Source organism: Selaginella moellendorffii, unplaced genomic scaffold, assembly GCF_000143415.4.
Source record: "Selaginella moellendorffii unplaced genomic scaffold, v1.0 SELMOscaffold_109, whole genome shotgun sequence".
In the NCBI taxonomy this organism is placed as follows: Eukaryota; Viridiplantae; Streptophyta; class Lycopodiopsida; order Selaginellales; family Selaginellaceae; genus Selaginella; species Selaginella moellendorffii.
In genome coordinates, this window is record NW_003314370.1 from 152,249 (window position 1) to 176,475 (window position 24,227).

The window sequence follows — 24,227 nt, forward strand, 5'->3', positions numbered from 1 at the left end:
GCAAGAGTGGCTCACTCTATTGGTTATTTCTTTATCAGTGATGGTTGGAAGGTGTCTAAGTGGTAACACATTTGCATTAAATAGAAAAGTCATTCTCTAACTCATTTAATTTATTCAAATCTCAGCCCTATAATCATATATGCTACATTTACCCCTTCTTTACAAATGTCAATATCCTCATTGACTATTAAGACTAGCTATTTTATATGAGACAATTAGCCATCCACCTGTACTACAATCCCACAATAGATATCTTCATCCGTGAATGCCTAATATATATAATTTCAATTTTAGAGATAGAAGTATACCTTGCTTATATTATATTTTAAATAGCCACTAATCAATGGGAATCGAATCTGTACCATTTCTTTTTATATAACATGTAGTGCACCTTATCTCTCTTCCTTTAAATCAATTGGAAAAAGGGCAATTGCAGAGCGCTAGTGGCTATTTTACCCTCATTTATCCCCCAAAATTCCAAAGATCCATAATAATAATATATCCATATCTCATCCCATACTAATATGCGCTATTAAAACAAATCCAACACCATACTACTCAAAGAGTGATATCAAGATTCCTTAAAAAAAATTAAATATTGCAATCAAAGCTTTCTAATAAAAAACCTAAGTAAGATAGTGTAGTGCTTCATTATTGACCATCCCACGAGTCACCACTTGTAAGACTATTATAACCAATATGCATTAAAATAGAAACTTTTATTTACATTATGTGAATACAAACAATGAGTCACACCTCATTTCAAATCATCTTTTGGAGAAAAGAAAATGATTTATTGGTTTGATCCTTTGTTTCTAATGACTCTCTTTTCAGTCTTAACTTGACTAATTCTTAAACTTGCATTCACATTACCTTCAATCCAATCCAAAAAAAAGTGTATGAGAAAGTATGGCAATAACTATTTGGATTAGTACACTAATCCCTATTGTCTTAATTGATTCACTTATAATCATACATAGGAAGGATCCACTAGTGTTATACTAAATAGCTACAAATTAGCCTATTTGCCACTCATAATAAACCCAATAGAGGTTTATTTTTACTTATGGTAACATAGTAACAACTTAGGGTAACCATTGATAGCCTAACATTAATCCTGTTAACTCAAAGTATAATCTTAAGTTGGTAATATGCCTCACTTACAAGCCTAAGCATAAACTCATGCAAATGGAACATCTTATGAGATGTATATAAAGCTATAGCAACAAAATATTTACCCACTCAAATCATCATTAATGAAACTAGTTGCCCAATCCTATTGGGTAATACTCACTGAAATTTATATTCTAATACCAAATGTAGCACACATGGTTTTCACCTTTATTCTTTGGTGATTTATTATAGGATGACCATGAATCAAACCCTTAGACTACATGTCTAAGAGCAGTGGAGAGGAACTCGAGTTTAAAGCCTTGGGCCATTGAATGAAGAGACGAAGCCAAACTTATAAGCATACAATTAAAGAGTAAAAGGATTGGAGCATGGTATAACTCTTGAGCGTTTAGCCTAAGGAGCACAAGGATAAGAGTACGAAGTGACATAAGAACAATCCTAGAGTATTTAACATCCCAATATTAAAATTAGTACACAAAATAAAGTCATATAGATTTTGGTATTATTTTAGCATAATACAAGGATATGAATATTCCACCAACTAACATGGTATGGAGTTTGGGTTTAAACCCAAGCCAAATGCAAAGCAAGGATAAACATGCAAGTAGAGAGCTAATTTATGCCTTAATTTTGTCAGTCATATTTAATCTACTATCCCTACTATACTCACTATCTAACACTTGAACAAAAGGGAATGATAAAGGGTTCAACAATATTGATTTCCTATCATTATAGAATAAAAGAAGAATATCTAAAAGGATACCCACAGTCACATTTGCAATAAATGTGTTGAAGAGTGTTGAGAATTATTATAAATAAACTCAGTAGAAGGAAGAAAATAAACCCAATCATTTTAATTATGAGAAATAAAGTATCAAAGATATTACTTAAAAGTTTAAATAATACATTTTGATTGCCCATTAATCTAAGGATGGTGCAAAGTAAACACCTTGCTTGTGATGTGAAGAAAAGAAACTGGCAATAAAAGTTACAAATAAATTGAGGCCTCAAATCACTAACAATATCATTTATGAAGGGAGAAAATCTTTTTATAAAATAGTTTAGCCAGCTACTCCCCATTAATCATCTTGTGATATAGTAAGAAATAAATTATTTTAGAAAATTGATTAACCACAACCAAGATGTTGCTTAATCCTTAAGAAAATGGAAAATTAGTTAAAAAATTTATAATAATAGATTTCTAAGCCCTAGAGCAAGATAAAGGGGTTGGAAAAGACTAGGTGAAGCATACTACAACATCTTACCCCCTTTCTTTAATTATTTAAAGGTTTTGGAATATTTGGGGTTAAACATTTTTATGTTTGGGCTACATGACCTCCCAAGAAAATTAAATTTAAGAGTTTACATTAACCAAAGAGTGAAAGAACTAGAGTACAAAATGATTTTCAAGTGTACAGTCTAAAAACCAAAGAAATAGGAGTCAATGCTAGGACTAGCACTTAGACTATGCCTCAAGTTGGTCAGTTATGTTTGACCTATTGTAACGCATGTGGTTTTGACCCTTTATCCTATGGTGATTTACTATAGGATAACACCATGAAACGGAACTTAAACCCTCTTTATGCCATGTGTTATATGCATATCCAAAGGACAGTGGTGCGGAACCCGAGGTTCAGGGCCTTGGGCCACTGAACAAAGGAATGGTGCCAAACTCCCAAGCATGGAGCCAAGGAGTGATAGAACCATATCATAGAGCAACTCCCGAGCATACAGCCTAAAAAGCGAAGGGACATGAGCCCAGAGCAACTTGGAACAGTCCTAGAGTGACCAGCACCCCTATGCCAGGACCGGAGAGTAACTCTAACATTTCAAAGATCAGTAAAAGTAAGTTTTAGTTATAAAGGATGACTTTATTCAAGTTATGGTAATCAATCATCAAATGAAATACTTGTCTTTCTTGGACACAAAAAAGATAAATGCATCAGTTATGCCAAATAAAACCTTTAAAAACATTCTCTTTTATATATTTATGTAATGCCTCCAACTTTGTTAGTAAAAAATTGTAAATACACCCAAATGCTGGTGATTTCCCTTCCACAAGATTGATGTAGTGGAAAATGTCAATTGTTTTCTTGTGGAAAACATTCTTAAATTCAGTATGTTTGAATGAAAAAGTGGATTTGATTTCAATAAATAGAGTTAATGCTAAATGAATAACAATTACGAAGATGGAATTAGTATTATAACAGCTGGTAACGTAGAACTTATAAAAGAAATGTACAAATTTTAAATTATAAAAGCAAAAAAAGATACTTGGAGAAGGGAATAATTATCCAATTGACATTATGCCACTTTCAACCTATTGTCAAGTTTATTAACTCAAAATAAAGAAAACTAAGAATGATAAATGTCTTTCGGATGGAATTAATATTGAATAAGATATTGCAATAAGTTTTAAATGTTCTTACCTACACCAACTCAATCTCATGTGTGATGAATCCAGAGAGGATTTATCAATAATCCACCACTTCACCATAAGTTGGATGTTGTAATAATTGAAGAAGAATGCCACAAAAAAGTGCAAACTTTTCATCAATGAAGTTTGTATTAGCATTGTTGTTATTTAAAACTTGAAAAAAGAATTTAAAATTTATCAAATGAAACAAAAAAACTTGGAAATCTATGAAAGAGGAATAGAGCCAAAATAAATAAAAGAAGATAATTTGTATAGTTAAATAGCCCCTAATTAAACTAAATGTTCTCATTTTTCATAAACAATGATATGGTAAGCACAAAAACAAGGATATTGCTTCCAAAAGTGGTTTGTATTGCCAATATATAAAGGTGGTTCTTGATTTGATATTATTGTTCAGCCTTGAAAAAGTGTTATTAGCATATAACTTCAATTTACATTTGAACTTTGCCTTGCTCATGTGGTGGTTGCTCCAAGATTGGGGCCATTGGACAAGGATTAAAGGTTTAATAATGAGGCTTTAATTGTCGTTCTTACAATTAATTATCATAACAAATAGCAAAATCAATGGTAGTTATGAAAGATGTTAAATTTGGATAATAAAAGTATGAGATCATAAAGGCTAAGGTGAAGATATTGTTTAAGGGTTATATCATCACATAAAATATCAATAGTGACCATTTAAAACCCCAATACATAGGCAAATATAGATTTGAAGCTTTGGCACAATTGTAATAATTTATTGATGGGAGTACACTCTTGATCAGTATTATTTTGTGAAGAGCTAAATAAAAATATTGAAATTCTAAAGAACAAGATCACTCTTTTCAAAATGGGTAGGTAGTAAGATGAAATTTAATTAGGCTAACACAAAAAAGTTAGAGTGGGGTATTAACCAAGTTACATAGCAATTCAAAGCCTAACTTAGTTAAAAAATCCATAGAACTCAGACTATATACTATTAAACTTTATTGGGATACTAATTTTTAGCTCTAAATTAAAAAGTCACTATTAGTGCTAAATAATTTGTTAGAGCTGTAAATAAAGTGTTGTATAAGATTACTTTAATACTTTATATTAAGATCTAACTGGAGTTGAAGAAGATGATCTAAAGAAGCCATTGATATTAGAGTGTTTAAATTGTCAGGAGCTTGTTATTGAGAGAAATACAATAAAACTACTAAAATATTAAATAATGAATGCAAAAAAAAAGAATTTATATTGAACACTTTAAATATAAAATCCTCAAAATTGTTGAAACCAATCTTAGACAATTTAGAAATCTAACTTAATGTCTATTCATAAGTATAGTAAATTTTGAATTCAAATCCCATGAGTAAAGGTTTGGGGCTTGATTTTTATTGTGGTTGAATATATTCCTTAATAAATTCAAAGAGATAGCAACTATATGACATGATCTTTGTAATTTATTTCAATTAAATATTTTTTATATTAATTATTTTTTAAAGTTTAGAGTTTATTATTTATTTATAATTTTTTATGCAAACTGACACTTAGATTATTATTAAATATTCTATATTCATTTAGATTAATTCCTTCAAAACTTTTCCACCACTACCACCACCTTATGCTTCTCGAAAATTGTCCTAGAGCCTCCACAAGAAAAACAAGGTCAAAATAATCATATAAGTCTTACCATATATCTAATAGAATAGCTTTGACTCCCTTATAACAAACATGACCCAATCTCTTTCTTTGCATCATTTATATGGATCGAGTATAGATACAACTAAAAGTCAAATAAATCAAAATATCTTCACTGCTTTTTCTATCTCCAAATATAGAATGGAACCAGCAAAAACTTTTCTCTGATAAGAATCTAGACAAAATGAAGAGCAAGATGAACAGCTCCTGGCATCATGGTACACGAAAGTTTCCTTCCAGCTCCATTCCTTGTAGGTCAGATTCCCTCTTCTTGACAATCACGTGCTTCCCATGTTAACTGGCATGGAGCCAATCTTGGAAGTCATGTCACAACCCTTTCATCATCACCTGCTCACCAAGAGGATAAACAAAGCTTTGTGTTCACATCTGTGAGCAAAACAAGAAACTGTGTCTTGAGTGATTTTAGAAATGAACCTGGTAATCAACAATAAAACTTACCTCCAAAACTCACCCTCCATGCTCTTGCACAGTTCAGAGTCCAGAAGATGCTGGCAATCAAAGACGGTGAGATTCCTAGGCATTTACAGCTTATATTGGCAATTAAGATTCTTAAACCAGAGTTATTAATAAACAACATAAAAATCAAAACAGCATAAAGAATAAAACAAAGAATAAAAGAATTTAAAAGGAAATGCCATGTATGTGGGAGAAAACTGGAGATCCCTGGACATCTTTGGTGATGCACATTGATGAAGTTCTACAATCAGCTAGTGGCGACAAGACAGTGAGATTGCCGCAACTTGTGTGCCCCAGAGAGGTGTGGGATTTAAAGCCATAATGCCTTAATGGTTGGGAGGTTGGCCTAGGGTTCACTCTTTGTTTGTTTCAGTGAGATTGCTGAAAATCAGGATCTTGGTTTTCACCTTGTTAATTGTGAGTCTCTTGTAATTGCAAAACACTGCGAAACACTGCCAATGTGTCCAAGCTGCCGTTGCCGGGGAGGTTGCGAGTTAGACAGTCAATCAAATCATAAATTCCATAAAAACAAGTTTCAAGATGCTTTTGCAGAAATTTCCCCGATTAAGTGACATAGTTTGACGGGGACTGACGGGCACTGACGGGCCGTGGCCGCATAGACCAATACCGACCTCTATGCCAATCAATCAATATCAGTCCAGTTCTTAGGGTTTTGTAAGGCGCCGGGGACGTGCGTGCTACGGCAGCGCGCGAGCGAGGGCGAGCCATGGCGGGCTTGTGACAACAGCATGCTCGTTGCGGGTGCTGCCGCCGCCGCCGCCGCTCTTAGATCTTCTCACGACGAATTCGCGTTCTTGCAAGGTAGGGTAAGGAGAAAATGCTGTCCTCGGCGCAGTTGCGGCTCATGTCCGACCTCAAAGCGATCCAACAGGAGCCGCCGGAGGTATGATTGTAGCTGATGGAATTGGATTGATCTCTTCTTCGAGCAGGGATGTAGCGCGAGCCCTCAAGGCGAAGAGAATCTCTTTGTGTGGGGAGCGACGGTGTTTGGGCCGGATGAAACCCCGTGGGAAGGTACTTATGAGAATTTCTCTTTCCCTTTTTCTTTTTTTCCCTTTCTTTACGTTTGATGGAATCAAATCTCGCAGGAGCGATCTTGCCACTTCGTCTCACGTTTGGCGAGCACTATCCGGCAAAGCCACCGCGCGTAAGATTCACGTCGGAAGTTTTCCATCCCAATGGTAAGTCTGACGGATTTTCGCGAACGTTAGTTTTCCATTCTTTTTAAAACGCTTTGATCCTCCAGTCTACAGTGATGGCGCTCTTTGTATGGATATCATCCAGGACGCTTGGTCTCCCTGCCATAACGTGAGCACGATTCTCACTTCCATTCAGGTAAAGTTCTCTTTTTGCAGGCTTGTTCTTCCAGTTTTGTTCTAACAATGGTGTTCTTCGTGCTATGTTGTGCCAGTCACTTCTTACTGATCCAAATCCCGCGAGTCCAGCGAATCCGGAAGCTGCTCATATGTATCAAAACGATCTCCAAGCATACAACAGGTAGAAATCGTGATGTTTCTTTCGTGGTTTTGGCTTTGGCTTTGGTCTCTGATCGATGGTTGTGAATTCCATTCCAGGAGAGTTCGCCAGTGCGTGAGAAAATCCCTGGAAATATAGTGGCATGGCTTGCAACAAGAAAGAAATATAATCTCTTTACCTGTGGTGTACCTATTAGCTTCGAAATACTCAAAACTATTAACGTGAACCAGCTCTCGTGTGTGTTCCCGCGTGTCGGTGGTCCGGCTAGGGTTCCACGCGTCGAGCGTGATGGCGCTGCGATATCTCTTAACTCTCAGGTACTTCATGGCGCCCTGGAGGATCTATCCCCTGTTTCTGGCATGGATTCTCATGCGGCACCGGCAATTTCAATGTTCTTGAGCAGCCAGTGGTAGGATTTGACATCTATCGTCCACTCGCGATGGATATTTCGATCGGAATGTGGTCGGCAGTGCCAATCCATGAGGGATTTCGGGCTCATCGGAGATTTCTGGCATCCAAGCTTTTATCGAGGGGATTTCTTCTTCGCAAGACGGCATGCATGAGTGCTGGGCCGATGGACATCTTCTCCCTGGTGGAATTCGATGTGAGGAGCAGCTTAAACAGCTTGCAAGAGTTCCTTATGGCAATGCCGAGCACATCGGCGATGGGATTCCTGGCGATAGCTCTCACAGCAGTGGCTGGAACTTCGATTGCTGGCAGCAAATCAAACAAACCAGGCAGCAGCGGAGAAAGAAAAATTCCAGCGAACAAGCTGTCGGAATACTGGCTCCTCACTCTCAATCCATCGCCTTTCAACAGATTTGTGGTGGCAAGGTGGCCGTCGATCATTTTCGATTCGAGTTCTCCAGACGACTCTTATGAGAAGATGGAACTTTCGAGCCACCAGGTAGTGTCGGTTCGAAGCGAAAGCTTGCAAGGCAACAAGGATGGCAGGAAGACGCTGGAGTATCAACGAAAATGTATATGGACTGAGGATGGTGGAAGTCTTGCTCTCGACTGGCCGGCTTATCTCGATCTGGACGGTGATCACGGTCTCGACACCACCTTGCTGCTCATTCCCGGGACGTTCAAAGGAAGCGAAGACGAGGCGGTCAAGATTTTCGCTCAAGAAGCCTTACAAAGCGGATACTTTTCTGTGGTTCTGAATCCCAGAGGATGTGGAAACTCGCCGCTTACAACACCGAGGTATGTTTGTGAAGTTAACGTCCAACCATTCTTTTCTATATTTCTGTCTCTTCGTGCAGGATTTTCTCTGCTGGTGACAGTGACGATGTACGCACAGCAGTGTCCTATATTGCTCGGTGCAGGCCGTGGACAACGTTCCTAGGAATTGGATGGGGTTTCGGTGCAAATATGCTGGCTAAATATCTTGGAGAGGAGAACTTGACACCTCTTACAGCGGCAGTCTGTATCAATAACCCGTTTGATCTGGACGAGGCTACGAAATACATGAAGCGGAATCGTGCTGCTGGTCTTGACAGGGAGCTGACTGATGGTCTCGTTCAAATACTACAGTCGAACAAGGTACTTCATGAGAAGAAAGATTGTTTGCTTCAATACTGGTTTCTAGTTTCTTTTCCAAGGACAAGCAAACATGGACATAACTGGTGGTCTCGCAGCTACGTCTGTAAGGGAGTTCGAGGCTGCCGTTTCGTGCCCAGCAAGGGGATTTAAGTCTTTGGAAAGCTATTACAGGAGTTCAAGCAGTCGTAATGTTATCGATGGAATTCAAACTCCTTTGCTCTGCATTCAGGTTTGTGTCACTTTTGACGTTGTAACTATCAAAGTAGCCAACTGTTCTGTGAATGTAGGATAGTACTGCGGCTCCACCGTTGTCCATTCCACAAAATGCATTTGAAGAGAATCCTTTCACGACGCTACTGTACTCGCCAAACGACGGCTACAACTTCAAAATAGTGTTAGAGGTAAACTTACTTTATACGTAAGACTTCTAATCATCTTTCTTTTCCATCCAGTGGCTTGCTGCTGTGGAGATAGCATTGCTGAAAGGTCGTCATCCGTTACTTCGTGGAATAGATTTGGCAATAAAGCCTTCCAAAGGGTGGAGTACGAACTTGACTACAGGTTTACTCGAGGAAGGAAATGAGTACATAACGTTGGAGTCAAAGGAAGACTTCTGGGCACCTAATGAAGGGACTGAAGGGATTGAACATAAAGAAGGGACTGAATCTCAAGTGTCAGAAGTGAAAAGTCAGCAGAATGAAAGTCAGCAGAATGAAGAGACAGAGCAAGGTCAAGCAAAACAAGCTGCTCAAACAGTCTTCAGCGCTTTGGATATGGCAATGCCAGGAACATTATCTCCCGAAATTAAAGAACAGGTTCTCTTTTAATTTTTCTCGGTTTTTTTCTAGCTAAAGCTCTTGTCAAGACAGGTATTGGATGCTGTTGGAAGGGGTGAGACTGTAATCACAGCGTTGCAAAATGCTGTTCCTGAAGATGTGCGTGGAAAGATGGCTGCTGCTGTCTCTGCTGCAGTACAAACTCGCGGTATAAGTTTAAAGCTCGTTGGTTTTGGAGATTCCGTGCCGGCTCCAACTTTGCCGAAGGGGGACACGCAAAGTACCCCTCCTGCTCCAACCGGTGGCTCGGATGGAGAAGGCAAATCCGAGACAACAAAAGAATCCGATCCAACGAGAAACACAGAATCTGATGCAACAAAAGGCGCAGAACCGGCAGTTCTTCCAGGAGGAAAGCAAGAACAGCCTAGTGCTTCAGACGAAAAAGGAGATACTGAGGAGAACAAAGATGCAGAAGCTGCAGTCCAAAATCAAAAGCGGCATGAAAATACGTCCGATCCACCAAAGCCAGAAACAGATGTATCAAGCCGGAATCCTGAAAACACTCCAGCCGCTCAGCAAACAAACTCGTCCATCAACGTCCAACAGGCATTTCAAGCATTTTCTGGTTTTGATGATTCTACGCAAATGGCTGTCAACAATGTGTTTGGATTACTCGAAGGGATGCTCGATCAAATTGAAAGAGGGAATGGAAACGAAGCGCCTCAGGCACAAGGAAACAGCAAGGGTGATACAGAAACAAAATCAGGAAACTTGAAGGAGGGGGAGCTGATCTTTCAGTCGTCAGCAAGCTTCCCTTTAGAGACTTCCTCCAGGTCCGAGTATAAAAAACCAGAAGTAGCAAACGTGGCAGCAGTTACGAAGAGCACAACTACACTAGAAGAGGTGGATGAGGTGAAAGATGTCCACACCAGACTAAAGAAAACGAAGATTTCGGGATTTGTTTTGCACGACTCCAAAGGTTCCGACGGGAATGATGGTTTTTCAGAGGAACATTTGGCCCAAGCTGAAAATATAGTTCTGGAAGCCATGAAGGTGGAAGTGCGAAGAAGGCTCGGATCAGCTTCTCCAGGTGTTATAGATGGTTTGAAAGAGGAACTTCCCGGGGTCGCGAGAGCAGCAATACGTCACGTCGATACCTCTTCTGGACGGGTTCTTTCGGCCGAAGGCCTCGTTGATGCTGTGGCGTCGGCGTTTCGGGGGACTATCATTCTGCAGAAAGTCCTTCCTTTCGGGGTGCTAGTCGGGGTCATTCTGGCATCCCTCGTCAACTCGTACGTGGTTGTCACAACAAAGAACGACAACGAGCGAGTGGAGGAAGAAATCAAAGTGCAGGAGAAATCGCTACCTGAAGCAACTAGCGATAGTCCGGTGGCTGCAAGCGAGGAGATTGAGAAGGGTCTTTGCGGAAATGTTGTCGGGGCTGTGACTGCTGCTGCTATGGGTGCTACCGCTGCGTTCGCAAGCAGTGGTAGCTCTCGTTCGGGATCAAGAGACGACCAAGAAGGCGATGGGGACGACGATTGCTACAAGGATAACATAGTCACCAGCATGGCGGAGAAGGCCTTTTCGATTGCTGCTCCCGTGGTTCCAACCAAAGATGGCCAAGTCGACCACGAAAGGTATTTTCTTACTTTCTTTTTTATTGAATGCAATGTGTTGGTTACACTGAACAACAGGTTGGTATCGATGCTAGCGGATATTGGTCAGAAGGCCGGGTTTTTAAATGTCATTGGAAAGGCTGCACTTCTTTGGGGTGGTTTACGTGGTGCTATGAATGTAACAGAGAGGCTGCTTGTATTTTTCAAAATAGCTGCCATGCCGTTGCATCGAAGGTACTTTGGTTTAGTTTTCCTGCTGAAGCTTGAGTTCGTAGTTTTGTGTTTGCAGGCTCCTGGGATTTTCGGGAATGGTTTTACTTCTGTGGTCTCCAATTTTTCTACCATTGCTCCCCACTCTTTTGACCGAGTGGGCATCGCACTCGTCTGGAGGGGTAGCGCAGTGCGCTTGCGTTTTTGGTTTTTATGGAGCACTGATTCTTTTGATTATAATCTGGGGGAAGAAAATTCGTGGCTTCGATCAGCCATTACACCAATATGGCCTCAGGCTGAAGAGAGTAAGCTACCTCTTTTATCTACAAATGTTCTAACGCTTTTTCTTTTGCAGCTCAATCTCTTTGGAGCTGGCTTAGCAGCCGGTTGTGGGGTCGTGTGTCTATTTTACGTCCTACTTTCCCAGCTTCGCTACTTGAAGCTCGTCTCCTCCTTCCTGGTAATGACTTCATTCTCTCAGGCGGTACTTTCGATCGGAAAGCTAGCGAAGCTGACAGTCGAAGCACTGGCAATGGGAGTGGTCATTGCACCAGTGGAGGAACTTATCTTTCGCTCGTGGCTGCTTGAAGAGATCTCGGTCGATTTCGGCGAGCAGAAAGCCATACTACTCTCCAGCCTCTTGTTTGCAATAGTTCACTGGTAAGTAGCTTTCATTCTCTTTTTTCCATGGTCTATATGTTCTCCTTTGATCTCAGGTCACCATCGGCAATACCAGGACTATGGTTCATGGGTGTTGCTCTTGCGGGTGCTCGCGTCAGATCAAACGGGAATTTGGCGCTTCCAATCGGACTACACGCTGGCTTGATCGCTGCAAACTTCGTGCTCACTTGCGGAGGATTCGTGGTCTATTCGCCAAAAGCTCCTTGCTGGTTAACAGGACTTCACGCAAGCAGTCCTCTCGCAGGAGTTTTTGGCGCTGCCATAGCTGGAGCTTTCGCAGCGCTCTTGTTTCCATGGAAAGTTTTGGCCGTGGAAAAAATTAATTAAAGTTCTTCAAATTTCTAGGGCTCTTGGTTGGATGAGCAGCGATCTTGACGCCGAGATCGCGACGCGCCTCTCCCATCGATCGCCGGATTACGTCCACCTCCTGCGCCGCTGTGGCGAGGAGCGAGCGCTTTCACAGGGTAAGCGCGTCCACGGCCACATTCGCAGCTTCTACCGCGGGAAGAGGGTCGCATTCCTCGCGAATCTCCTGCTGGAGATGTATGGCAAGTGTGGCAGCCTCAGCGACGCGCGCCAGGTATTCGACGATTCCCTCTTCCACCGCAATCTCTTCTCCTGGGGCCTGATGATGAACGCGTATGCCAAGAACGGGCATTGCAAGGAGGTCGTGCGGCTCTACTGGGAGATGTCCAACCAGGGAGTGAAGATGGAGAACAGCGTCGTCTTCCTCCTTGTTCTTGGCGCATGCTCCAAGCTGGGCAGCTTCAAACCGGGTAAGTCTCTCCATTCTCACGTCCTAGAGAGTGGCTTCTTCTCGGATTCCTTGCACAGCGCTCTCATCACCATGTATGGCAGATGTGGAAGCGCGGAGGAGGCACGCAGAGAATTCGACAGGATCGCCACGAAGAACGTCGTGACTTGGAGCGCCATGCTTGGAGCATATGCCCGAAACGGGCATAGCAGGCAGGCTGTGGAGCTCTACAGACGAATGGTCCACGAGGAGAAGCTAGAGCCCAGCGAAGTGACGTACCTCGGCGTTGTGGAGGCCTGCGCGAGCTTGCGCAGCCTGGATCTGGGACGAGAAATCCACAGGAGCATCGAAGCAGCCGGGAGACTTGAGATTGATGCCGCGCTGGGGAATGCGCTCATCGGGATGTACAGCAAGTGTCGGAGCTGCGACGATGCATGGAGAGTTTTCGAGAGCATGAAAAACAAGACGGTCTTCTCGTGGAACTGTATGATCTCGGCGTTCACGCAGCAGGGCCAGAACAGGAGAGCTCTCCAGCTCTACCATCGAATGGAACCCGAAGGTATGAAACGCAACTTGGTCACTTTCCTCAGTGCTCTCACTGCCTGCTCGGCTCTCCAGGATCTGGCACAAGGCAAAGCCATCCACGCCCGAGTGGCTGACGCTGGATACGATGCCCAAGTTGTCGTGAGAAACGCGCTGGTACACATGTACAGCAAGTGTGGAGATCTAGACGCCGCCAGGGACGTCTTCGACAACACCGTCGAGAGAAGCGAGGTGTCGTGGAACTCGATCATGGCGGCGTACGCTCAGAACGGCCGTGCCGCGGAAGCTCTCGAGCTCTACCGGAAGATGGACGTCCAGCCCGACTGCATCACTTTCACCACCGCGCTGGATGCTTGCTCGAGGCTGCGAGCTCTGGATCAAGGCAGGGAGATCCACCAGCGGCTCGTTTCCTCGGGGCTCATGCCGGACGCTGCCACCGGGAACGCGCTGATAACCATGTATGGGAGGTGCTGCTGCCTGGACGAGGCGAGAGCGGTGTTCGACGCAATGGAAGCCAGGGACGTGGTCACCTGGACGGCGATCATCGCAGCCTACTCTCAGAGCGGCGATGCGAGACAAGCTCTGGAGATCTACGCGAGGATGAGAGCCGAGAGCAGCGTCAAGCCAAACGAGATAACTCTCGTCGCCATCGCCGACGCTTGCTGCGCAGCCAAGGATCTCGTCCAGGGCAGGCTCGTTCACTCGAGAGCAATCTCCTCCAAGTTCCAGATCCATGGCTCGCTGGGGAATGCGCTGGTAAACATGTACGCCAGCTGCGGCAGCCTGGTGGAAGCCCGGAAGCTCTTCGACGAGATGCGCGACCACAGGGACGTGATATGCTGGTCCTCGATGATCGCGGCCTACGCTCGCCATGGCCACGCCGCGGAAGCTCTCAACCTTTTGTCCGAGCTGTGCTTGGAAGGAGTGGAGCCGGATCACATAACTTTCATCACGATCTTGTTCGCGTGTAGCCATGCCGGGCTGGTGGCCGAGGGGAGGTACGTGTTTGCTTTGATGGTGGAGGATTACTGTGGCTGCCCGGACGCGCAGCATTACCAGTGCTTGGTGGATGTTCTTGGCAGGGCCGGATGGATGCCGCTGGCGGAAGAGCTGGTCAAGAGCATGCCGTTTGAGCCCGAGTGTGCTGCGTGGATGACGCTGCTGGGATCTTACAATGTTTGTGGTGACTATCAGCGAGGACGCCAGGCCGCGGAGCTTGGTCTTTGTTGATGGTTGACATCTAACGGCTGTCAATAGTTGTGCGCATCGTAGCCGTCAAGATGGAGTATATCTAATCTCATGTCTCATGACAATCTCAAGAAGTGGACTTTATTGAGCGGGTTGTTTAGGAGTCATTGATATATAAAAATTCTTGTGCTAGAATGATGATCTCAAGGCCTCAAGAAATAATATTATATAAGCACACTTCGAAAGAACTCATTTTAAATGACTCGTCTCTAAATTCATGTTTGTTCTCACAACTGGGACCAGAGAGAGTAAGAATAGTAATTGGATTCGAAGAAAACATGATGCACACAACAGTTACTTCAATGGTTTGGTTGTTTTTCACTTGCAAGGGCAGCGGTGAAGCGGGAGCGAGAACACAAGCATTCGATGAGATACAACGAAAAGGAGAACATTGAAAGCTATTCTCAATCACAAAGTTGAGAAGAGGAAGTAGAAATTCGTTTTTTCCTCTCTTCACCTGTCCTCCGCGTTATTGATCCTCTCTTCCATAATTCCTAACTGATGTTCCACATTTCATAATCTCTGTATATCTTAGCAATTGAGTATTGATGTTCTTGATCAAGCCCTCGAAGGTCACTGGAGCACTTTCTTTGCACAAATAATACAGCATACCTTGGGCATCGTTTACTTCGCTCGTAACGTAGCTCTAGCTAGGGCTTATTAGCTATAGGAAGACTCACGGCCATATTCCCCGAGATGGAACACCATTAAAGCTCATAGAACTGGAAAGATCTCTTCATTGCCAGGTATATGAAGTACAAACAACAAAAGTTTTTTGCTTCTAAGAGCTTGGTTTGTTCACAAGTTCTGTTAATGCTTGTGATACAAGATTGTTTTCGTCCCTCAAGGGGATGATTCGACGATCAGTGGCGAGCTCTCTTGCTCGGCGGCCCGGCTTGTTGTTGCTGAAGCGCCAGTTGCCTTGTGAAGTAGTTCACCTCCTTAGACAGTTGCCTCCTGTTCTCTTCCTCCTCTTGCTGGAGCGCCACGGCCACCATCCGCGTGATCCGGTCGGCATGGGGAGGATCCAACGCCACCTCGTCTTCCATGTAATGGCAGTCCGGCCTGAGCGCCCTCTTGTTGTTGGTCTCGGCCCAGTGATCATAGTCCGCGAAGTCGAAACTATCGTATTGTTTCACCCGGATCCTCCTATTGTTACCAGCCTCGATCGCCAAATCGTCGATCATGCGCTTGAGCTCAACATACCGCTCAACATCCACCGCCACCATCTTCAATCTGCTCTGCTCGTGAGAAGTTCTTGATTCCTTTTTTACAATCACAAACCCTATACAAAACAAACGGATATACTACCTTTTCGCCAAATATTCTTTCATCGGTTTACTGGAATATTTTTAAATTTGTTTTATGGAGCAGCGCTCTGCACGAGCTAGGAGCGAGGAGCCAGAAATTCATGGATTCAACCGGAGTTTCGAAGTGATTGGAAGTGGATTTTCACTCACTATCTCCTTGAATTTTTCCCATCTTTCACTGAGCTAGTTGAAGGCATCAACTCTCTAAAAATGATCAAAGATGCTATAAAAATGAGTGGTTTATATTGAAATCAATTTAATAACTACCAAAATCCCATAATAGTATACAATATTATAACTTCAGCATAGATAATAAGAAAAATTATAACTGTCATATTGGAGGAAATAGTAATAGCATTTCACTTTTAAATTACATCTAAATCATTCAAATTGCAAAGTGGAATTTAAACTATTGAAAAGAATATACCTAACCCGTGCTATATTAAATAATTTTGAGATAATATAAAAATGAATACAACCATTAAAAATTTACATTCTATAAACAATAATTTGCTACATGTTGCATGTAGCATTTGATTTGTTTAATAGTAATGTTATTTCTACTTATTGGTTTGCTTAAGCAAACCTATGGTAGTGGATATACTTAGAATATATTTGGATATTTTAGGATATTCTTCCATCTAATGGCTGTTATTTATTTATATTAATTTTATATTTATAATTTATAAACTTTCTTAAACACTTTTTAGTATATTCGTTTTTATTCTACCATCTAATGGTTGATATGCAATAAGATTAATCTTGTGTTTATAAATTATAAACATGTTTATAGTTAATAAGTAGGAATAACGCTAATGCATAGCAAATTATTCATTCCATTTCATGTTAAGTGTTTTCAACTTTCATGTCAGGGCAGTTTCTTCCTCTCTAAACATGGGATTGAACATCCTCTGGAGAAAGGGAACCTCTTACAACAAACTGGGAGCTTTAATGAGCAAAAAAACATCTTCTACTTCAATTCAGTGCTATATAAAAGTTAATTTACAGTTGTTTGCTAACGCCATAGAAAAGCTATTGCTCCAAACCCTAACTTGCAAAAACAAACCCAAATATACATAAACTATGCTGGGCAGCAGATTTGGATGAGTACGCAGCTTTTTGATGGTTAGAAGGCTCTTTGGATGCGGCAGTAGCAGAGCTAGTATCGCATCCGGACACACTGGGGATTATACCAAGTCAAAGGAGAAGCAATGACACACAGAGTTCGGGAGCCAGACGAACGAATATCGAAGTGTCTTAATCTAGGGATTTGCAGGCTTTGAACCAAAGAAGCAAGGAAAAACGGAGTACGACAAAAACTCTTCACTGTCGTTTGGTCTCATCTTGCCAATGGAGCACCCGAGCAGCACATCCAGCAGCTTCCCGTTGATAAAATCACCGTGGCTGAGAAGTCGTCGAGTTCTTCCGGCTCAGAGCTCGTCCTCTACAAGTTTCTCTCGTACGTAGAAAAGAGAAGTTTGCTCAATGACTTAGCCAACTCGCTCTTCACGTTTTCTTTCTCAGGAGAATCACGGAAGTTAAAGAACAGCGCCAGAAGGCAGTCGTGGAATTAATCTGTACTCCCTAGTCGTCCAAAAGTCCCTCGACCCGAGGCTGGCTCTGGTGAGATCCCGAGCCTCACAGTGACGGCAACTGTCAATCCGTGCACCGCAACATGTGGAATCCATGGATCCACTCGGCCGAGAGGTTACAACGGATGATCCTTGCCCAGTGAAGATTGTCAGCATCGTGTTGAGCGATGCCATGCCAAACGCGGCAGTGTAAGTGGCAAAAACATCAAGCTCTTGAGAGGAGTCGAGTTTTCCCGCAGCTGGGATGGATTGATTTGTATTGGAGCATGAGAGTGACTTTATCTTGACAATTAAATCCAAAACTAACTTCCTGCCTTGGAATATTATTATTTACTATTCATTTCCAGAAATTTTACTAAGAACTTATGAACATTCATGAAATTCAACAGTATGTTTAGCATGTTCAAAACAACCTCTGAAGGACCACATATACCAACCACCCCAACCTGTAGTGGTATATTTTGCTGCACCAGTAAAAATTATTACATGATAAGTTTCATAACCCATGGAGAAATCATCACTTTCTATTATTGGATTTGGATTTGTTTTCTCCTTGAAATCGTTCTCATTTGCCTGATTATATATAAAAATATTTACCTTATTTTCATTATGTTTTGAGTTGTAATAATCTAATTTACACATCATAGACTTTTGCATATTTACAGGGTCCCAACAATGGTCAAAAGTTTGAGCAATAGTAAAGATTATAGAACATGTAAATCCTAATACCAAAATAAGGATGAATGAACAAAACTTTACTAATCTCATATTTGAAGAGAATTTTATTATGTCTATTACACTCGTTGTAAAATGGAAATGGACTATGATTTCATTTTATAATCTAAATGAAGTTTTAACAATAAAGGACAAAAACATTATTAATGCTGTTTCGTAAGTTGATTTAATGGTACTATGATACCATTACACCAGTTGTCATTTGTTTTTTAGTTTTCTATTATTATTCTCTCTCTGTATATGGTACTTTTATTGGATTTTTTGGTTTGCTTAAGCAAATCTATAGGGGATGGTAGTGGATATATCTAAAATATACTTCAATATTCTAGGATAATCTACCATCTAACACTTGTTATTCATTTAGATTAATTTTGTATTTATAATTTATAAACATGTTTATATTTAATAAACTTTCTTAAACACTTTATAGTATATTCTTTCTTATTCTACCATCTAATGATTGATATGCAATAAGATTAATCTTGTGTTTATAAATTATAAACATGTTTTGTGAGGTCTAAGTGTATGGCTATGATGCCATATACTAATATTAGCATGATGGGATTTTGGTAGCTGTCAAATTGATTTCAATCCAGACTGTATATAAACTATGGTTTTTAGGCTAATTAATATGCATATTTTCTATATGCCTTTTCCACATTCTATGCATTTATATTAATGGAGATGAGAGCACTTTTGATTGTCTCTAAAGAGTGTTTGGATTTGGGATTTTGATTTAGATCTAACTTTTGCATTGTCTAAATTTAGTTTTTTCCATTTTCTTTCTTTTGTTCTTTCCATTCAGGATTTTAATTTAAATTTAGCTTTTGCATTGTCTAGATTTCCCTTTCTTTCTAACTTTTTTTCATTTCTTTTCTTTTGTTCTTTCCTTTTTATTCATCTTCATAGTAGAATAACAATCTCTTCCTCTTTTAACTTTGGAGCAATAGTTGGTGCAATTGCTTGATATTATGTGATTGCAATTGAACAACTAAATTCAATTGATGGTAACATTCACGCCATATGGTACAACTTCTTTTGCTCTTGGTGCCAATCCTTGCATTCGGTTGGAGTGGGAATCTTGGGGATATTGGTTTGATCACTTCATAGTGATTGCTACATATCATTCTTGAGATGATGCTTAACATTTGCATAAGTTTCCCACGTGTTTCTAAAACATAATGCTGCAATCGTATAATGGTTTGAGTGTAGCTATTCGTGGGGATTGGAGTATACTCTTGGATGTTTTCAAATGCGCATTTAGATATACCAATGATTTTGATGATGCTTTCCAACAATTGCATTGTCTTTGTTAAGGACCATTTAAGTTGGTGATGCAATTTAGTGTTCGTTTCCAAAGCCTCTTACTTCGTGTGGAGCCAAATATATTGGAGTGGATCAAGCTAAGAATGTTGTGGCTAACATTTCATCAAGATTTTGTAAGACTTGTGCATGCACTTGCTCCAGCCACCCTTGACGATACCCTTCATTTGGCACAATGTTATGAGATGTTACTTTTTCCACTTTTCGTTACACATCTTTAAGCTCCACTTCCTATAGGAGATGGTTCTATTCTAATAGAGGTTGATGCTACTACTACTCAAGTTCAAGGACATGGATGAGGACGTGGTCGTGGCCGTGATGTTCGCTATTGGGCATGTGATGAAGTTAGTTACACTTATCGACATTGTCAGTGTTTTTTGGATTAGTAGCCTCCATTTCTTGGGTGGAGACCTTGGTGTCAAAAATGTCATGTTGATGCTACTGTAATGAAAGGTCTAGACACTGAGATGCATCCAAAAAAGGAAGAGTCTTATAAATAACAAGTAAACCTTGCGCAAATAAGTTAGTGACTTTTTTATCTTTCTTTTGAGAGTATCATCAAAGGGTTCATTTGACACCAGTTCATCCAATGTTTATTTTCCAAGCTTGTTTTTATAACAAGAGGTCTTCTATTATTCTCTCCATGTTGGTTAGTACAAATTCGAGTTTATCTTCTATTGCTCTATTTGTTGCCACATGTTGCCATTTACATTTATGTTATGAGGCAAAGTCAGTTTTTATTCTTTATGGCAACGGTCGTATATATACATGTGCATAGGATGAGGCAAATTTATCTATGCGTATGGGCAATCTCAAGCTTGAGTTGTAGTCATTGCGGGTGGTGCCGAGTCAAGTTTTTGACCTCATTTTTGGTATGGATTGGTTATAATGCAATAATGCCAAGTGTGACTTTGAGGCTTCTCCCCATTGTCTCATACTTTTTTATATTGCCTCTATTCCTCTCACTTTCGTACTTCTTTGTTTTTCTATTTACATTTGATTATATTACTTTTGTTTCCCCATTACTTCCTCTTATATTTTTGTCTTATTTCACTCTTCCCTTTTTCGATCCCTCTGATAGTTTTTGTGTTGCAGTAGTTAACCGGCTCATGAAGAAGTATATTGATCTTTTTAAATTTGACCTATCGTCTGGAGCCAAGATTGCCACATGTCATTCAATTTCAACTAGGGATGTCCCTAGTAGGAACTAGTTCCCAATCAATATTTTTATTCATTGTCGATCACCCAAAGAGATCAAGATTTTACATGCAAATGTCAAGAAAATATTGGAAAAGGGTGTTATTCAAAAATCATGGAGTCCTTGGGCCTCATCTTGTAATGAAGCTTGATGGGAGTATTTGTTTTTGCATCAACTATCGTCCATTAAACGAAATGACGATCCCAGATGTGTACCCTTTTCCTCACACTACTGATTTCCTGTATTGTCTGGGGTGAAGTCGTTAGTTCACCAAACTAGATCTTGCTTCTGGGTACTAACAAGTATCAATGGTCGAAGAAGATATTCCTAAGACTACTTTTGTACACCATTTGGTTTGTACAAGTTCTTGGTGATGCTGTTTGGTTTGAACAATGCTTTAACAACTTTCTAACAGATGATGGACGAGGTTCTTTGCGATATGCCAGAGGTGACTACTGACTTCATTAATGATGTCTTGATCCACTCGGAGGGGATGTAGGAGGAGCACATTCGTGATATTTGTAAAGTGTTGGATTGGCTACATAACGTTAGTTTAAAGTGAAAGTGGTCGAAGTGTGTGTTTGGGTCCAAGGACACAACTTATCTTGGGTACTGTATTTCTCATGAGGGTTTGCAAGTTGATATTGACAAACTTGTGGTTGTTGTAAAGTTCTCTACTTCGAAGTATGTGAATGATGTGCAATGCTTCTTGGGCAAAGTGGTAGTATTTCGGTCATTTTGTGGATCATCTTTCTGATCGCACTGCACCATTGCGAGCGTTGCTGAAGCCATCAACGTCATCTTTCATTTGGTCTGCAGACTGTGAGTGGGTGTTCATGGATTTTAAAGAGGTATTGACGACTCCTTTAATTTTGGCATATTCTGGCTACACTTAACCTTTCATTTTGCACATGGATGCTTCTGATATTAGTCTTGAAGGTCTGTTAATGCAAGAGAGCTCGAGTGTGCTTGGTCAGTGCCATCCCATTGCATATATAAACCGTACATTACAACAAACGGAGGCAAACTACTCCACGACAGAGAAAGTGTAGCGGATCTTATCTTTCTCCCCTTAAGCCAATTGGAAAAGGGGTAATTGGTTAATGAGAGAGCCCTTAATGGCTATTTTATCTCCATTTATCCCCCAAGGTTTTAAGGATCCACAATGACAGTATATTCAAATCTCATCCCATGATCACCCACCCCCCTCCAAACTACTCAACGACAGAAAAAGTGTAGCGGATCTTATCTTTCTCCCCTTAAGCCAATTGGAAAAGGGGTAATTGGTTAATGAGAGAGCCCTTAGTGGCTATTTTATCTCTATTTATCCCCCAAGGTTTTAAGGATCCACGATGACAGTATATTCAAATCTCATCCTATGATCACCCGTTCCCCCCCGCCCCCCCTAGATGTCAATGTCCTCATTGACTAATGACTAACAACCCTATTGAGGCAAGGGGAACCAACACCTCCATTTCCGCATTGAATAGAACATTAACTATTGACTAACAACCCTTACCGAGCCAAGGGGAACCAACATATTCAAATCTCATCCCATGATCACATACGCTACACTCACCCCCCCTTTTAATAAGGTTTGCGAGGCTCAAAAGATTGAGCTATGAATTCAAATACTTTGAGATGGATTTGAGAATCTTGTATCACTTGCTAATGACTTGTCAATCTGGCATTTACATTCTCAATATCACCTTTAACACAACCGTCTTTATTTTGTGAGATGGATCTTGATGATCATTTACGGTTGATAGTGCCTTCAATATTTATTTCACGGTTTCTTTATGTTTATTATGATTCTCCTATTCTATGTGGGTATATAAAACATTGTTGTGTGACTAAGAAGCTACACAAGTCTTTCTATTGGCCAAAGATGTGACATGATATTATCTGGTATGTGCATAACTATATTTGGTACCAATCTCATAATACTCCCCCTCGCGCTGCGGAAGGACAATTGGAGTCAATTGCAATTTCCCATCCGTTTGAGTTGGTGGCGTTTGATTTTATGGGACATTTTCCACGATCAATTATTGGCAATGAGTATGTTATTATTGCTTCTGACTACTTGACTCACTTGGTGGAAGTTGGTGCTTTTGCTAGCGCCTTTGCAACTACTGTTGGGTACTTCCTTCTCAATTGAGTAATGTTTTAACATTATTATCCAAAGTGGATTCTTTTAGATAATAATCTCGCATTTATGGTTGAGGCTTGGGGATATGCCACACTTTCACAAGTGTTTATTATCCACAAATAAACGGTTTAGCAGAATGGTTCATTCGGATATTCAAAAGGATGATTATGAAATACATGAACTTTTAACATTTGGATTGGGATGGTTATTTGCTATCTCTTCAGTATGCATATATCACAAGGGTGTAGAGTTCTGTTGGTGTTTCACCATATAAACTCTTATATTGTCATAATCCAATATTACCAACAGAGTTAGGTTTACCTTTGCAATTACCACGAGTTGCCGATGTTAAATTATGGATCAGTATTTGACGAGTAAGAGTTTGCCAAACACCTAAGCTATATACAAGTGGGACAACAACAATACTACAACTCCCATCATCATCCATCTATGGAGTACAAAGTGGTAAAGTTAGTGTTAGTCCGTTTTCCCCATCTTACTGTATGTGGTTTATTTAAAGGGCTTCTTGCTCAGTAGAAAGAATTATATCAGGTGTTACAGCAAGTTGAACTGCAAGTTTTATGAGGTTCAACATAACCTTTAGCAAGCCAATCCTCCAAAAATTATATATGTATAGCAATTGAAATTCTTTGTACAAAGAGATCAAGAACAACTGATACCACTTATAAATTCACCAATGCCTCCTCTTAATATTCATCTAGATCCTGACCCATCTACAAAAGAACTCTAATGGTCTTCCATTATTCCGAAAAGAGGGGATGATGTGAGGTCTAAATGTACAGCTACGATGCCATATACTAATATTAGCATAGTGGGATTTTTGTAACTGTGAGATTAGTTTTAATCTGGACTACTTGCTCGTGTGTATAAATTAGGATTTTTGGGCTAATTGATATGCACATTTTCTGTATTCCCTTTCCACATTCCATGCACTCATAGTTTATAATTATAAAATTTTATTTAATCAATTGAATTAATAAGTAAGAATAACACTACTATTAAGTAAACCAAGCATTGTTATATATAACACATAGCAAATTATTAATTCAATTGATCAAATAAAAATTTATAATTATAAACATGTTTATAATTTATAAATAAAAGATTAATTTTATTGTATATCAACCATTAGATGGTAGAATAAAAAAGAATATATTAAAAAGTGTTTAAGAAAGTTTATAAATTATAAATATATTTATAAATAATGTTTGGTTTGCTTTATAGTAATATTATTCTTACTTGTTAATCCAATTGATCAAATAAAAGTTTATAATTATAAATATGTTTATAATTTATAAACACAAGATTAAGCTTAT

General features: G+C 40.3%; 3 protein-coding genes across 3 annotated transcripts; all 3 read left to right on the plus strand.

The window, feature by feature from the left end:
- The first annotated feature begins 6,356 nt into the window (after positions 1-6,356).
- Positions 6,357-7,433, plus strand: LOC9662424 (ubiquitin-conjugating enzyme E2 1). Its single transcript, XM_002990437.2, has 6 exons — positions 6,357-6,614; positions 6,661-6,745; positions 6,820-6,912; positions 6,978-7,066; positions 7,143-7,228; positions 7,306-7,433. Exons 1-6 carry the CDS (start codon positions 6,549-6,551, stop codon positions 7,343-7,345), a joined length of 459 nt encoding a protein of 152 aa, XP_002990483.1. The 5' UTR covers positions 6,357-6,548; the 3' UTR covers positions 7,346-7,433.
- A 40-nt stretch (positions 7,434-7,473) lies between these two features.
- LOC9631531 lies at positions 7,474-12,387 on the plus strand. Its single transcript, XM_024664352.1, has 10 exons — positions 7,474-8,413; positions 8,473-8,752; positions 8,799-8,981; positions 9,040-9,153; positions 9,205-9,567; positions 9,622-11,168; positions 11,226-11,381; positions 11,437-11,662; positions 11,713-12,017; positions 12,074-12,387. Exons 1-10 carry the CDS (start codon positions 7,647-7,649, stop codon positions 12,363-12,365), a joined length of 4,233 nt encoding a protein of 1,410 aa, XP_024520120.1. The 5' UTR covers positions 7,474-7,646; the 3' UTR covers positions 12,366-12,387.
- A 120-nt stretch (positions 12,388-12,507) lies between these two features.
- On the plus strand, positions 12,508-14,724 carry LOC112342470 (pentatricopeptide repeat-containing protein At1g11290, chloroplastic-like). The gene is made up of 3 exons (XM_024664353.1): positions 12,508-12,618; positions 12,688-12,814; positions 12,897-14,724. Exons 2-3 carry the CDS (start codon positions 12,786-12,788, stop codon positions 14,563-14,565), a joined length of 1,698 nt encoding a protein of 565 aa, XP_024520121.1. The 5' UTR covers positions 12,508-12,618; positions 12,688-12,785; the 3' UTR covers positions 14,566-14,724.
- Positions 14,725-24,227: the final 9,503 nt, after the last annotated feature.

Bases quoted from the DNA above. Each gene is read 5' to 3' on its own strand.
- LOC9662424 (XM_002990437.2), top strand. From the start codon at position 6,549: ATGCTGTCCTCGGCGCAGTTGCGGCTCATGTCCGACCTCAAAGCGATC. The intron at 6,615-6,660 runs GTATGATTGTAG...TTCTTCGAGCAG, and splicing joins TCCAACAGGAGCCGCCGGAG to GGATGTAGCGCGAGCCCTCA. The intron at 7,067-7,142 runs GTAAAGTTCTCT...ATGTTGTGCCAG, and splicing joins CGATTCTCACTTCCATTCAG to TCACTTCTTACTGATCCAAA.
- LOC9631531 (XM_024664352.1), top strand. From the start codon at position 7,647: ATGGATATTTCGATCGGAATGTGGTCGGCAGTGCCAATCCATGAGGGA. The intron at 9,568-9,621 runs GTTCTCTTTTAA...TTGTCAAGACAG, and splicing joins CTCCCGAAATTAAAGAACAG to GTATTGGATGCTGTTGGAAG. The intron at 11,663-11,712 runs GTAAGCTACCTC...TTTCTTTTGCAG, and splicing joins ATGGCCTCAGGCTGAAGAGA to CTCAATCTCTTTGGAGCTGG.
- LOC112342470 (XM_024664353.1), top strand. From the start codon at position 12,786: ATGCTCCAAGCTGGGCAGCTTCAAACCGG. The intron at 12,815-12,896 runs GTAAGTCTCTCC...CATGTATGGCAG, and splicing joins GCTGGGCAGCTTCAAACCGG to ATGTGGAAGCGCGGAGGAGG.